The sequence below is a fragment of the Perognathus longimembris genome, chromosome 2 (genome assembly GCF_023159225.1).
Source record: "Perognathus longimembris pacificus isolate PPM17 chromosome 2, ASM2315922v1, whole genome shotgun sequence".
Classification (NCBI taxonomy): domain Eukaryota; kingdom Metazoa; phylum Chordata; class Mammalia; order Rodentia; family Heteromyidae; genus Perognathus; species Perognathus longimembris.
The window spans coordinates 116,242,693-116,259,138 of NC_063162.1; the positions used below are offsets into that span (position 1 = coordinate 116,242,693).

Consider the following 16,446-nt stretch of genomic DNA (forward strand, 5'->3'; position numbering starts at 1 on the left):
AAACTGTATAGTTAAAAATATTATAGGAGCCCACCATGGTGAGACAGGCCTGTAATCCCAGCACTCTGGAGGCTGCAGTATTAGAGTGGTGAGCCCAGCTTGGACTACATTTCAAGATCAATCCTGCGTACAAAGGAAAGTAGTGCAATGTGCCCCTCATTATATAAAATAGCATTCATCAAAATGAACTCTAAGAAATGAAAACAAAAGTTTGTTGTTTTTTTTGTTTTTGCTTTATCTGTCCTTTGGAAGGGGAATGGGGGCACAGATATGGAGGGGCAAAGGGTGAGCAAATGTAGCAGTGCTACTCACTAGACACTGTTGAAAATGAACTATACAATTTGTGGATGAGGATAGGAGGGAAAAGCTGGGAGAGAGCAAGGGAAAGGGTAACATTGTCCAAAAAGAAATATACTTATGTCCTTACTTATGTAACTATACATTTCTTTTATAGTAAAAATAAATAATACATTATTTTCTTTGTATAAACATACATGCATTTCGATTAGGACTGAAACACTCTGGATTATAAATGTTATTCTGAGACTGAGATTGTAGCTCTGTGGTGTAGGGTGCAAGGCCCTGGGTTCAGTCCTCAACACCAAAATATTTTAAAAAGTAGCTCAGCAAACTTGCATTGCATTCCTATGTTAAGAGCTGGAAATGGAGAAGTACTGCCCTATGTTACTTCTCTCTAGTTACTCAATTATAGTTGGAGAAACAGGCATTGGTACACTGAGAGTAAAGCATAATGGGATTTGAGTTACTGTTTTCATATATTGTTAAAATAGTTTTAATGCTTCTACCTTGTTTTCTAAAATACTGTGCAAAGAGGGCTCTTAGTGTTGAGGTCAGGGCAGTCTAGCATAGTGCCTGTCAGGGAGTTATTCAGTAAATTCTTGCTTATTGAATGAATAGGTGTAATGACTTGAGTCCTTCATTGGTGCTAATTTTACTGGAATAGGTATAATTTAATAATGGAATCCAGAATGTTTTTAATTAGGGATATCATTCTTATATCAGAAACCACTTAAAATGATCATTTTCCAAAATTCTTTAGATTTTGTTATTTAAGTCTTATCTGCTCATTAAACTTTATTATATTTGTTAACTTAGTTTATAAGCCACAACTATTTAGTTTTGTTCTTGGTAATTGATAAACTGTTTCACTGAAGATTTTACTTTACCTAGACCTCATAAATGATCATTTAAAAAATAGCTTGTAGGCTGGGAATATGGCCTAGTAGTAGAGTGCCTGCCTCATATACATGAAACACTGGGTTTGATTCCTCAGCACCACATATATAGAAAACAACTACAAAAGCAATACTTGCAAAACTGTTTGGTATAAGTGAACTGAACACCTCATGGGGGGAAAGGGAAAGGGGGAGGAGGGTGGGGGGGTATAAGTAATGTATCCAATGCCTAACATATGAAACTGTAACCTCTCTGTACATCAGTTTGATAATAAAAATTTGAAGAAAAAAAAAAAAGCCAGAAGTGGCGCTGTGGTTAAAGTGGTAGAGTGGTAGCCTTGAGCAAAGAGAAGCCAGGGACAGTGCTCAGGCCCTGAGTACAAGCCCCAGGACTGGCAAAAAAAAAAAAAAAAAAAAAAAAAAAGGCTTGTCATTTATATAGTATAGCTTATTATAATTTATATGAACTAAAAAATTGTAGTAATAGAACAAATAATGATATATTTAGCCATTGAGATTGTTTTACAAAGACTTTTTGAGTTGGAAAAATATCAGGTAAAAAAAAATACAATTAAAGCTCAGCACTGGTGTCTTATGGCTGTAATATTAGTTACTCAGGAGGCTGAGGGCTGAAAATTCCAGGCAGGAAAGTCCATGAGACTCTTCCAATTAGCCACCAAAAAGCTGGAAGTAAAACTGTGGCTCAAGTGCTAGACTTGGGCAGAAGAGCTCAAGGACTGTGCCCAGGTCCTGAGTTCAAACCCCAGGATTGGAAAGATAAATAAAATGAAAATGAAAATTTCTACACACATTTTGATATATGAAGACACCTGAAAAGATACCTTCTGGTGCATTTATAAATGGTAGTTATCCTTGGGTAGTAGATTGTAGATCTTTTATGATCAGGCAAAATGTTCAGATGCTGTATTTTAAAATAATAGACTTATCAGAAAAAAATGATAAAGACCTGTGATTTGTTTTTTTAAATGACCATCATAGAAAAGAATATGAGGAACAAGATAACCAGGTGTCCTACTTCAGTGAAGTACTAGAGCTATAATTCTTCCTCCAGGACTGCTTGAAGTGGGGGAATCTTGCTACCTTTCTGCTCTGGCTAGCCTTGAACCATGATTCTCCCAATTTCTACCTCCCAAGTACCTGGGATCTTAAACATGCATCAGTAAAGCCAACCATACTTGGAATTTTAGATTTTCTGTGACTAGACAACTCAGAAACTGAGAGGTCTGTAAAAATCAAAGGCCTCCGAAGCCCAATAGAATGAGCTTTATGTCAGTTTAGTTTTTCTGCTGCTTGTGGTGCTGTAGTTTCCTGTTGGGGCCTCAGCTATGTCTTTAGTATGATGTTGCAAACATCTACCTGATACCTGGAGAGGAAAGACATTTATATATTATTAAGTATCATCTCAGAGTTAGACTAATCCTATTTACAACATGCTACCAGGGACGGTTCTGTTTAGGCTTTCTATTGAACCAACTCCACTTTAGTGATTTCATTTTTTCCAAGTAAAGTTATTTATGATTATATAAGAATTCATTTAGTATTAGTGGACAAAACTAGAGGGCAGTTGTGTATTTAGTATAAAATTATTCCCATAAATCACATTATATATACTTTTTAATTCTAACATAGCAAAATCCAAAGGTTTATACCAGCTAATCAGGATTTTATATAATTGGCATTATATTTATTGTATAATTAAAATTGCCTTCTGCATCTTTAACTTGTAATTACCCAATTTGTTTGTTGTACCAGTGTCTGCAGTTTGAACAGTTGTGCCAGTTGTGTCCAAAAGGACAGTTTTTGTCTATGCTATTAGGTATCAGGAGCAAAAATTTTCAATTACTGCTTCTACCATGGAAGATGAAGTTAAAATGTGAAGTTGTACTTTGCATATGTCAGATACACTACCCACAGCTATGTTACTGTTCTCCCTATTTGTTTTCTTTTAAGCCTTCTAGGTTTTGTACTTAGGTGTGACTGAGCTTAAAATAGCTTTCAAAGTGGATGCAGCAGTTTGATGCCTTCTCAACAGTTGTGCACACTGCTGCAGTCCTGTGACTTAAACCAACTTATAACCTTGAGGCTTTGCTGAAAAGAAAACAAAGCAAGACATGTTTAGAGAGGTAAGATGGAGGAAAGGATGAACAGAACAGACTTCTTAAAATGTATTTAAAGAAAGATCTCTGAGGCAGATTAAAAAAAAATGTAGCTACATGAACAGAGAAGACATGGTTTTATTTGAAAACTTTTGTCTTAATCTTGTCATAGTCCAGGTATATTCTATCTCAGATATATTCTATATATACATATATATTCAGATATATTCTATCTTCCTTTGCTGCTGGCACAGGAAGCAATCATTCCACAAGGAGGTGCTTCTGTGGTCAACAAAATGAAAAGATGTAATCAATAAAGATAGGATAAATCCAAGAAATTGGACTATGACAGGACTGGGGCAAAAATTGTTTCCAAACAAAATTGTGTCTTTTGTAAAAAAGAGTTGCAATGCAAGCTCATCTTTAACTGCAAAATACTTAATGCAAACTACTTATTATTTAAATGTAAGTTAATTTTTTCTAATATTACAACTAGAGAAAGTTTTCTTCTTTTTTTTTTGGGGGGGGGGGGCAGTCCTAGGCCGTGAACTCAGGGCCTGAGCACTGTCCCTGACTTCTTTTTACTCAAGGCTAGCACTCTGCCACTTGAGCCACAGCACCACTTCTGGCCATTTTCTGTATATGTGGTGCTGAGGAATCGAACCCAGGGCCTCATGTATACGAGGCAAGCACTCTTGCCACTAGGCCATATTCCCAGCCCCTAGAGAAAGTTTTCGTGGTAAATTGCTAAATATTATTAGTAAAGAACATATTTATTTTTCGGTAATATTCCTCTAAAATTGGATGTTTTGTTTAGTGTTTCTTTAAAAGCTTAATTTGAAAATATGACTGAAAATTTAGACGTTTGTTTGTTTTGCTGGTTGTGGGGCTTGAACTCTGGGCCTGGGTGCTGTCCCTGGGCTCCTTTTTGCTCAAGGCTGGTGTTTTACCACTTGAGCCATAGTACCATATCCAGCCTTTTCTGTGATTAATTGGAGATAAGAGTCTCATGGACTTTGCTACGCAGGCTGGCTTAGAACTGTGATCCTCAGATCTTAGTCTCCTGAGTAGTTAGGATTGCAAGTGTGAGCCACTGGTACCCAGCTAGAAGTTTATTAAATATTATCATATGTTTGTGTATGTGAGCGTGAGAGAGTGTTTGAGTGTGTGAAATAGAATGAGTTTAGTCTAGCAGAAAAGGCACTAGGTCTCTTTGATATTTATTTTCTCATTTGGTCAGTGAACATTTTTGAATGCCTACAACTGCAGCTATGGATTTTTACTTAGCAAGTGTTTAAGTCATTACAAGTTCAGTGCCTTATTGTCTAGGAATAATACTATCACAGTATGTGGAATGTAACCTATGATTTGAAAAAGCTTTTTTTTTTTTTTTCTAAATGTGTGTATGTGCTCATACTGAGGCACAAACTCAGGACTTCATACTCTCAAAGGCTTTTCTTGTTCACAGCTGGTGCTCTACCACTTAAGCCATGGCTCCAAGTCCAGTTTTTCACTGGTTAATTTGGAGATGGCGTCTCCCAACTATAATCTTTCAGGTCTTAACCTCCTGAGTAGCAGCACCGGCAGCTAGCTTTTTTTTTTGGCCAGTCCTGGGGCTTGGACTCAGGGCCTGAGCACTGTCCCTGGCTTCTTTTTGCTCAAAGCTAGCATTCTGCCACTTGAGCCACAGCGCCACTTCTGGCCATTTTCTGTATATGTGGTGCTGGGGAATTGAACCCAGGGCCTCATGTATATGAGGCAAGCACTCTTGCCACTAGGCCATATCCCCAGCCCCAGGCAGCTAGCTTTTAGAGAACTTTTTGAGTTCTTCCAGTGCTAGATAAAAAGAAGCTAGGATAATTTTTAGATTAAAGTCTCTACCCATTTAACCACAGCTCTGCTTAAACACACACATACTCACACATACACACACACAGCTGGAAGTAGAGCTGTGGTTCAATGGGTAGAGAACTAGTCATGAGCAAAAGAAGCTCAGGAACAGTGCCCCAGGCCCTGAGTTCCAGGAGGAACAGTATCAAAATTCACTGCATCTGTAAGTGCAGATGGTAAAACAAAGCTCACTGGAAGCTGTTGAACAAGGGAGTGGGGCTAGGCAAAGTGGGAGTAAGCAAGGGGTCAGTCTGATCAAATTATTGTCTGTACCTGTGCGAAATACCACAATAAAGCCCCTTTGAACAATTAACATGAACTTTAGCAAAAATGAATATTAGAAAAGTGAAACATGCCGTCTCTGAGATGTGGCTACTAGTGGGGGTGCGGAGGAGGGTGAATATGGTCAAAATACTTTATGTGTGCAAGTGTTAAAATGGAATGGTGAAGCTTATTGAGACTGAATTGGGAAGAAGGGAGGTCAGATGAGGAAGAGTAGTGGAAGAGATGATTCTGGTTAAGTTACATTGGATGCACTTATGAACATGCCAAAATTAAACCACCTTACACAGCTAATTGATGCTAATAAAAAAATCATAGTACAACCTTGAATCTCTTTGCTTCAGTTTTTGCTACTGAATACACCATAAAATTCTTTGTTGCTTTCTAAGGTCTGTTCATTGTGGGCTCTCTGATTAGGCTGTGTTTATTCCTTGGTGGGGAGGGGGTTCTCACCTTTATTTAAGTTGGCATTGCTTTATTGTTTCCACAGGGGAGATGAGGACAGGGACCAATTATAACTAAAATATTACTTTTCCACATGTATCATGAACAAATTTAATGTGAAAGTGTGAGAGGGAAGGGTTGGAGATTGCAATAGGCATGGAGAAGTGATCTCGTTAATTCCCATTTATGTTCTGTTGACTGTATATGAATATGATCACATTTCATGTACATTTGACTAGCTTCTTAAGAGTCAAATAAATTGTGTTCTAAAGGATAAGTCTAAGAAAATGTGGGAAAACTTCATATGTAGAGAGAGCTTATAGGAAGTAATGGGGCTTAGCTAAAAGATACAGACACCCAGGTATAAGGTCATTTTTATTAGAACATACTATATTATGATATTTGCATAAGTATATATGACATACTTTCATCATACTTATGCCTCTATTTTTCTTATCACACCCAGTCCTCCCTCTCCAACAGCAAATTTTAAGACAAAGATTAAGAAAAAAGGGGAAACATTTGTTAGTTGAGAAGTGTGAGGTGTATGTGAATATGTACATACGTTCATAAAATTAAAAGATGAAATAAAATAAGATTTAAGTAGGTTCCAGAATTTTACTCAAATGAAAGAAGAGTCAATATCTTTTCCCTAGGATCTAGACTTAATTTTTTTAAATACTGTAAGTTTTTTTTCTTTCTATATTTTGTATCATCATATTTTCTAGGTACAATTAATGCCTAGAATAAAAAATCCTTTGACCTCAATCTGTGGTTTTTGTTTCCCTGTCTTGTGCACAGTTATCCCCAAATCTCAATCTTTTTTTATTCAATTACCTTATATTTGGCCTTTTGCTTTCTGTCCTCACACTATAACCCAATGAAATAAGGCCTGCCTCACTTCTCTTTAGTTTTCTTGCCTGGATTAATCTTCTCCAGTTGGTTCTATACATAGTTACTAGATTTATCTTACCTTTATTTTTATTACTCAATTCTTTTCAGTCTTTCAGATCAAATCCTAGGTTTATTCATTTGTTAAACGTTTATTTGAGCTTTCCCTTTGCAGTCAGTGGCATTTCAGACATGAAATCACATTCCTGCTTCCGATACTTTCATATTCTGATAGAGTAGGAAGTCAATCACAAAATAAGTTGAGTAGTCACAGTGAAGTTGCAGGATGTGAAAGACAGGGATTCTGCTGAACAGAAGTGTTATCTAGATAATAGACAGAACCATAAACAGTTATAAATATTGGATGTTTAATATAATTCTGTTGGTGAAACACAGACGGAGGGAATATCTGATTCCATTTGACAGAGAAGCTTCCTTGATAGATGCACTGAATGAAACCTTAAAGTAGGGGGAGAAAGTAGCCTTTCTCTTTAGTTTGTTCAGCCATTCTAGGGAGAATAAGACAAGGTGAGTGACATACAGAAGTATCACAGTTTGACTTCTTTGGTAGAAGGTATATGAGAGGGATATTATTGGAGTATGAAATCAGAGTGTAACAAGAGAAGATGTAGCTAATGAAGTAGGCCAGGGCACCATCTGAGTATCCTTGAATCTCATGAAAAGGAGGTTGACTTTTATCCTATACATTGTGGGATCTATTGATGAGTTCATAAATAATGATAGGCATTTTATTTAAATTTTTATTAGCTTATTAATTACATAGGGAGATTTTATTGTTACATCTCCACACATTTACAGTGCCCAACTTATTTGCTGAGATAGCCTTGATAACTTTTTGCTTCACCTAGCCTTGAACGTCAGTCCTTCTGAACTCCATCTCCCGAATAGTTGGAATTATAAATGTCAGTCACTATGCCTTGCAGTTCTGTTTCTGTTCTGATTACCCAACTTTATGTTGAGAGACCTTTTTTTTTTTTTTCCTGGTCTTGGGGCCTGAACTCTGGGACTGAGCACTCTCCTTGAGATGTTTTTGCTCAAGGCTAGTGCTTGAACCACAGCACCACATCTGGCTTTTCCTGAGTGGTTTATCAGAGATAATAGTCTCACAGACTTTTCTGTCCCGACTGGCTTGGAACCATGATTCTCAGCCTCCTTAGTAGCTAGAATTACAGGTGTGAGCCATCAGTACCTGGCAAACAATTATTTTTGACGGGTATAATACTACACTGCATTTTTCTGCAATAACATAGTTATGGATCTAATATATTATCTTTTTTTTTAAGAGTTAACAACATGAGCATTCTGAAATTCCGAGGAATATTGCCTAATATTCTTTAGTGGTGCCCCTTTGCTATTAAAATTAATTTGTTGTTTAAACTTAACAAATACTTATTGAGATCCTGTGCATAACCAATATGTAGGCTTAGAGTAAGTTTAGATTTTGTCTTCCAGGAGCTTACTTTCTAGCAGTCTGTGTGGAACAGTGAGGCTTCATACAGTTAATAACATGGGACAAAAATAACCTTTTTTTTTTTTTTGGCCAGTCCTGGGCCTTGGACTAAGGGCCTGAGCACCATCCCTGGCCTCTTCTTGGCTCAAGGCTAGCACTCTGCCACTTGAGCCACAGCGCCCCCTTTGGCCGTTTTCCATATATGTGGTGCTGGGGAATCGAACTGAGAGCTTCATGTGTAGGAGGCAAACACTCTTGCCACTAGGCTATACTCCCAGCACCTAAAATAACCTTGATAATCTTATTTACTTAGAAGTAATTGGTTGTAAGTGTTAATTGAATCATTGCACTATTGATTCTATAGCTACAAGCTATTTTCCATTTGGGATAATCTAGCAGTGTATACTATTACTGACTTTGTTTTAAAAAAAACAACTTATAGTGTTTTATAATATATCTTCTTGTACAGTTGAAGAAATTGAACTTTGCTGAGTTTAAGTGGTTTGTCCAATGTCATATAACCAATTAGCTTTTGTACACTTAAAAGCCTAGTACTTTTTCATTTGTAACCTATACTATTTTTGAAATTCAACAAATACTTGTTTACTATATGGCCAGCAATAAACTGCAACAATAAAGTATGAAAAACTAACATGATTCCTTAGCTACTGAATCTGCTTTCTTCTATTGACCATTTTTTGGTGTATGTGTGTATACTGACCTTGGGGTATAGGCATGAGCCAGTAGTGCTGGGCTTAATGGTGTTTAAAGCTCTTATTTAAAAGAAAAAAAAATTACTGCATTGCATGGTATTATATAGGGTAATAGAGTTGTTGATTCAATAATAAGGTCTTAAGACCTTTTCCTTCTTTATTTCCCTAAGTCTGTTTGGCACTGTTTTTTGTTTTGTTTTGTTCAGTTTGCTTTTCAACAGAGTGTTTTATTATTTGTTTGTTTCATTGTTTTTGTTTGAGAGAATCATAGTCTGTTGCTCAAGCTAACTTCAAACCCCAACCCCAGCCTTCTAAGTAGTTAGGGCTCTAGTGCCCTGATGTACCTTTTGATGTTGGAATTTGTGCTTCAGAACATTCTTTTTCTTATGAGTAGAAATTTTACTAAAAAGAGTATGTAATGAATTAGTCGATCATGCTAGATATAAACACTGCGGTTTTAATCTTTAAATTTCAATTTATAGTCCTCTCCAAATATACATAAAGGTGTCATAACTGAAACTTTTAAGATTTTTCTAGTAAACGGAGTAGCAAGCTGCCATTATTCTAGTTCCCTCAATGGGTACTGATAAACTGCAGAACATTCTTAAAATGTTGCTTTTGTCTTCCTTGTTTTCACTTGCTCTTTATTAGCTATCTCTGCAAATGGTCATTATGTCAGGACAGTAAAGTTTTGTTGTAATAGCTCTTTATTGTTCTTTAAAGAATATTAAAAAGGTTTAAAGGCAGTATTGACAAATCACATAATTAGAATTAGGGTTTATTAAAATATTTACAGCAAAAATACAGGAAATCACTATATATAGTTACTTTGCTAGTCAACACTACCTGGTCTATATTTCACATTAAAAGTACTTTGTATCATTCTCTTTGGGGTGGGTCCATGCATATGTGTGTGTTGTTGGTACTGGAGTTTGAACTCAGTGCTTTGTAATTGCTTGGCTTGCTTATTCTACTGATGTATCACCACTTAAGTCATGCCTCCAGTCCAGATTTTTGGTAGTTATTTTAGAATGGAGTTTCACAGACTTTTCTGCACAGGCTGTCTTTGAACTACAGTCATCTGGATCTCAGCCTCCTGAGTTTCTAGGTTTACATTTGTGAGCCATTGTCACCTAGGTAGTGTCATTGTTTTTATTTTTCTTCTGTTTTTGTTGGGAAAAAAGAACTTGGTTGGTGTTTTCGTTTGTTCATATCTTTAAGGTTAGCATACTGGATTGTGAGGTTTACAGTGACATTGAAGGAAAAGAGCTTCAAATATACAAAAAGAAAGTTGACACAATGGAAATTTTTATGTGAAATCATATTCTGTCTTGCCAGTTACTCATTGTAATCATTTTTTGTCTCAACTGGCTAACATGTTCTTTTCTCAATAGGTTGTTTCTGCCATCTGCCCAAACTCTATTCAAATTGTTTTTTATTGTAGACGTTCTTAATACCTATACATTTTCTTCAGAGCCCCTTTTATCACTCAAAATTACATAGTTCTGTGTTTATATTTGTATAATTTGTTTTTCCTATTGCATTGGAATTCATAACAGTAGAGAACTTATATCTCCTTCATCATCACTTCATTCCCTGCTTTAGCACACAACTGATTACATGATAGGGAGACAACAAATACTTGTTGAATAAATAAGCTACATACATATACATAACATATGCCCATCCTATATCCTTCACAAATATAAAACTGTACATCCACATCTCTTCTGGAAAGCCTTTGATAAAATCAGGAAAAGAGTGACTGATTCCCATTCTGTATCCTTAGAAATATTTAGGACTGTCAAACTTAAGAAATTGTGTACAGACCTTTATGTCCTTCATTCCTCGCAAATTAGTGAAATAAGGAGTTGGCCTATACTGAAAGGTCCTCCAGTTAAAATTATATATTTTAACTCATGGATAACACAATTTCTGGCACATAGTAAGTGCTCAGACTACACATACACACACACACACAGAGTGGATTAACAGTAGTCTTTTTTTGAAATGACATTAGGAACAAATTGTTAATTTTTGTTTAGTCATTCATATTCTGGTTTAGAGTAAGCCATTTGTTTGAGATGTGAACCAGTTTTGAAAGATAAATGTATACAGACATAATCTTTCCAGTAAATCTTGCTACTATTTCTGTGACTACATATGTTAACATTTTTATAATTTGCTTCCAAATGGCAAACACAGATGGCCATAGTCTGAATTTTCAGCATGTTTTAGAATAAATGTTTTCTCAGTAATTTAAAGTGCATCATTTCAGTATCAGATGGTTACCTAATTGCGTAGGTTATTTGCCAACTACTTTGCAGATTTAAAATAAATAGCTATTAGAAATTGAGTAAGTGATACAATCTGTGCTTTCTCTTATTTCTCTTGCCAGAAATCTGTTCTGGATATTATTTTTTTCCTGAGAATTTATTTCTTGGAGAGCATTATAGAGAGAAAGGTTAATTTTATGTTTTCATCTGTTTAATAATTAACTAGAAATTATTTTAATCTTGAAACTGCACCTTTTAAAATGTAGAATTGTATAGTCCTTGCACATTACCTTGGATCTCATGCTCTGTGAAGCAGTACTTAAAACTATTGTTTGGTGCTAACTTTTCCGTAAAAGATAAATCTGATTATTCAGTGGATTTGTTCTTGAGTACTGTTTTAGTACTCAGAGTTCTAGAAAGCTTTGAATACTAGTACTTAAAGTTTTAATTTTACTATTTTTATGTACATGTATATCTAAATAGATATTGAATAAAATCATATGTGATTTAACAATTAGAATTTTGAATCATTTCATCCTTATCCTGACTTCTTCTGTTGTCTATTATTCTAGAGCAGATAATGTGCTATTTCCAGAAGTTTCTGAAATATAGAATAAACATTGAGAATGTCATTATTAATGTTTTTGATATTATGTTCTTTCTGAAGCTTCCTTATTAAATGGTGTTCTTGGACGTCTAATTGTATTTACAGATTATGTATTTAATACTATTTCAGTTTATTTTTAAGAATGAATCTGTTGTCCTTCAAAGTAGTTGAAGTGCATTCTAGCAGCTGAATAATGTACAAATAGACACAACTGGTCTTGCACCTGTTCCTCAAGCAGACATTAGTTGGCATAACTAAGTGCTTACTAAATAAGTGAGAACTTAAAAAAAAAGGATATATTTTATAACTAGTGATTAGCTGTTTCTTTTCCTTTTTTCCTTTTGATACAGTCTTGATATGTAGCCCATGCTGGCCTAAAACTGAATCTTGCTTACTGGAATTACAGGAAGTTACAGTGATAGCTGGTGTCATTATCTCTTTTTGATTTATGTATTAAATGCCTTCATTTAGCAAATAGAACAGATATATCTATATTTTTCTGTTACAGCAGGTAAAATAAGCATAAAAATAGAACATTTTATTTATAGGTAATATTTTTGCGACATATTTGATAGCTAATAACAGCATCATAAAAAAGGTTGTTTTAGTACTGTGTATAATAAAAAACTGGCCATTTCAAAATTGTTGTAATTAATAGTTATAGAAATTCTAGGCGTATATTCCTTCTTTTTAATGCACAAGGGACTCTGGTCCTCTTGTTTTTCTCAAGATGATTTAAGTGCTTAAATTAAGTGTAGAAATTGGTTATAGTTTCTTATACAAATTAGAAGGTTTATTGCATAAAAACAAATTTAATCAGGAAAAAGAAAACTCTAGTCTCAAGTATAGAGATACATTAGAGTTATAGATATACTCTTTCAGAGTTTACCTATGCCTATGTATACGATGTTATTAAAATTCAAGCTAAGTATAATTGCTGAAAGCAATGAGTATGAGGCTTGACTTGCTTTGTCTTTATTAAGACATTTAAGATGGATGCCAGTGGCACCTGTAATCCTAGCTTCTCCAAAGACTGAGTTGAGAGCTGATGATCGTGGTTCAGAGACAGCCTGGGCAGAAAAGTCCCTGAGACTCTTACCTCTAATAAAGCACTCAAAGAAAAAGAGCCTAAATGGCACTGTGGATCAAGTGGTAGAGCACTAGCCTTAAACAAAAAAACTCAGAGACAGCACTCAAGAACTACATTTAAGCCCCAGGATCAGAAAAAAAAAAAAAAAGTTAATTTTTTTCTTTCCCACACAAATGATGGGAGGAAGGGTTAACAAGTGTAGTCATTATGTTCAATGTATACTATGTAAAAATTGAGCTACATAATTGAGCTTAGGAATGGGAGTGGAAATAATGGGGGAGAATGATGGAGGAGTGACTTTGATCAACATGTTTTGTACTCATAACCTAACTTCTGGAACTGAAACCTCATGTACAACTACTTAACAGTAAAATTAAAAAAAATAATTATACTGCAATAGTATTTCATACCTACTCTGTCATGAATATCTCTATTCGCAATCATAGTTTACATTCATATTTTTGATATAAATCTACTGTAGTTAACAGTATTGCTTAAAGTGTGTGCTTAGTACTTCTGAATTTTATTTGCTTATTAGCAGTTACAGGGGTTTGAATTCAAGCCCTCATTCTTGTTAGGAAGGAACTCTACCCCCAGCCAATTTTTGCTTTAGCTGTTTTTCAGATAGGTTGTAGCATTTCTGCTTGAGGTGATCATAGACCACAGTCCTCCTACCTATGGACACCTAGGTAACTGGGATTTCAGTGTATACCACTACAGCAGGCTTGTTTGTTGAGATTGTGTGGAGTGGGATAAAAGGAGGAAAGTGCCCAAGTTGGCCTTAAACTATGATCCTTCCAGTGTCTACCTCCCAAGTGGCTGGAATAATAGGTCTGAGCCACTACTCATGGTCATACCTCTCATTTATATTAAAAAACACTCAGTAACATTGTAGAAATGTTTTTGCTTTCCCAGTTTTCTTTCCAATTATGATAGTTGTGTATTATTGTTTTTATTTTTATTTCTTTTACAAAGGAAATAGGATTTGCTTTTTTTTTTTTTCTTGATTTTTTTTTCTTTTTTTTTCAAGTCCTGGGCCTTGGACTCAGGGCCTGAGCACTGTCCCTGGCTTCCTTTTGCTCAAGGCTAGCACTCTGCCACTTGAGCCACAGCGGCCCTTCTGGCCATTTTCTATATATGTGGTGCTTCGGAATCGAACCCAGGGCTTCATGTATACGAGGCAAACACTTTTGCCACTAGGCCATATTCCCAGCCTAGGATTTACTTTTAACTCACAAAGGACTAAAGTCTCCTTTTAAGATAATTATAAATAAGAGAATATACTAATTAGTGGGGCAGGGCGCTGGTGAACAGCGCCCAGTATGTAGGAGAAATCCTGATGATGATTTACTGATGCTAAAGGGCCAGAGCATCTTAAAGTCTGAAATTTAAATTATTTCTTTTTTTTCCCTTTATGATTTAGGCTACAGTGGCCATTTTAAGAGCTAAGTATTTTAGCATAATTACCTTTAGTATGAAGCAGAATTCCCAGAAATCCCTAGAAGCAAACAGACTTGGAGCTACCTGTGTTTATGTGTGTGTTTTCATATAATCTTAAATCTAGAGATTTTACTGTTATGAAATAAACAAATTTCAGTACCTTTTTTCTCTCATCCTACCTAACCCTTGACTTAATTTCAGACATGAAATTTTCAGTTTTTAACCCCCATTTAGAAGGGCCTAGTGTGTTTTTTTTTTCAGTATAGTTAGACTTTATATTATTAATGATTGTCCTTTACTTTTCTCATCATTTTCTTTTAGTGTTAGGTTAAACTTAGAGAAATCATTCCCTGATAGCTTTGATCCCCAAACTGCCTTATTCTTAGTAACAATAAAGAACAATTGATAATAGAACTTTCTTTTTCTTTTTTTCTGTAGCTTGCCCAGTTTCGACAAAGAAAAGCTCAATCTGATGGGCAGACTCTTCCTAAGAAGCAGAAAAGAAAGAGAAAAGTCTCAAGTAGTAAACATGCTATGCATGGCTTGAGTATTGATCAACAGAGTGATGAGATATATGTAAATAGTTCTCAGCGAGTAGAATCAGCTGTGACTCCCGATTCCACAGTAATGAGAACTTTGCATAGTGGAGGAATAATCAAGCATGACCAGCTCTTCTCTGTTGAAGTAAGTATCCATCCAGATTTCTGAAACGTTAGAGCTCTAAATGGAAAGTAGTTGCAGTGAGTCATAGTTTTTATGTCCTTTTGCAAACTTAAGTAGCACAGCAGCTAAATTGACCTTATGCAATAACTCCTGAGAGTGAGTTTCGTGACAGAGAAATTATGGTTAGATTAGAATGATGAGTGGAAGGGTTGGGCCACTGATAGAGTAGGTGAAGAAAAAAGAAGGAAGAGTGTTGGACAAGGTAGATGCTGATAATTATTTGGATTATTCTATGACATTTATTTGAAAACAGCAAGATTGGAATATGTGAGGATTTAAATTTTATTCAAAAGGTCATGGTAAGCCAGGCAACAGTGGTTATACCTGTAATCTTGGCTATTCAGGAGGCTCAGACTTGTAGTAAGTATCACAGTTGCAAATCAACCCAGGCAGAAAAGTCTGTGAGACTCCCATCTCCCCACTGACTAGCAAAATTTGGTCTAGAAGTGTGGCTCCTCAAGAGTGCCAGCTGTTAGCAAGACAGCCCAAAAAGTGTAAAGCCTTAGTTCAAATCCTGGAATTGGCACATACACACAAAAAAGGTCAGGCTAGAATGGAGATAAGCTATTTATCCTAAGAGTGAGACAGTTTCTCTTACAGAAGAACAAAAACACAGATGAAAAAGAATACAAATATGAAAGATGAAGAGGCATGATGTTGCATGTGTTTAATTCTAGCACTTGGGCAGATGAAACAGCAAGACCATAAGTTCAAGGCACTTGCTCTTTAACAATTATTCTGCATATACAGGCAATTTCTGTCATTTGCCCTGTATGCTGAATAGTGAATACTGAACCATTTCTCCTAGGAGAAATCAGAATTTGGTTTCTGGGAGCCATGGGGCATTTTATCAGCTATTGGATACACAATTTTGTTTTATGTGTGTTTGTGCATCTGTTAGCCTATCCTTGTTCAAAATCTAAGCAAAGCTCATCGGATACACATTTTCTTCCTAGAGCACATCACAACCTTTCTATTGCTAGGAAAACTAAGACAGCATGTCATCATTACACTTTGTGATCATTTTGCATAGTGAATACCCAAGTTACCCTAGTGTGTATTATTTGGGAGGATAGAGGTAGAAGGGTTAGAGTAATGCTGTCTTTTTTGGTGCTCTTGGCTTATAGATCATATGTACTAGGTATAAGACGTTGTGTAACATTCCTCTTGAGAATACTATGCTTAGAAAAATGATTTGATAAATTTTATATGCATTATTTAGCAAAGTAATTTGGAATTAAGTACAAATTGTGCAGATTTGAATGTCTCTTGTTGGTAATATTTTGTGCGAATTTTTGAATTTTAT

General features: G+C 35.6%; 1 protein-coding gene across 4 annotated transcripts in view; it reads left to right on the forward strand.

Moving 5' to 3' along the window:
* Window positions 1–16,446, forward strand: part of Akap9 (A-kinase anchoring protein 9) — a 120,914-nt gene that overhangs the window by 3,088 nt on the left and 101,380 nt on the right. For all 4 annotated transcript variants that reach the window (XM_048339990.1, XM_048339992.1, XM_048339993.1 and 1 more), the window contains exon 2: window positions 14,856–15,101. In XM_048339990.1, the coding sequence (XP_048195947.1) occupies window positions 14,856–15,101 (246 nt within the window). The remainder of the gene's footprint in view (window positions 1–14,855; window positions 15,102–16,446) is intronic.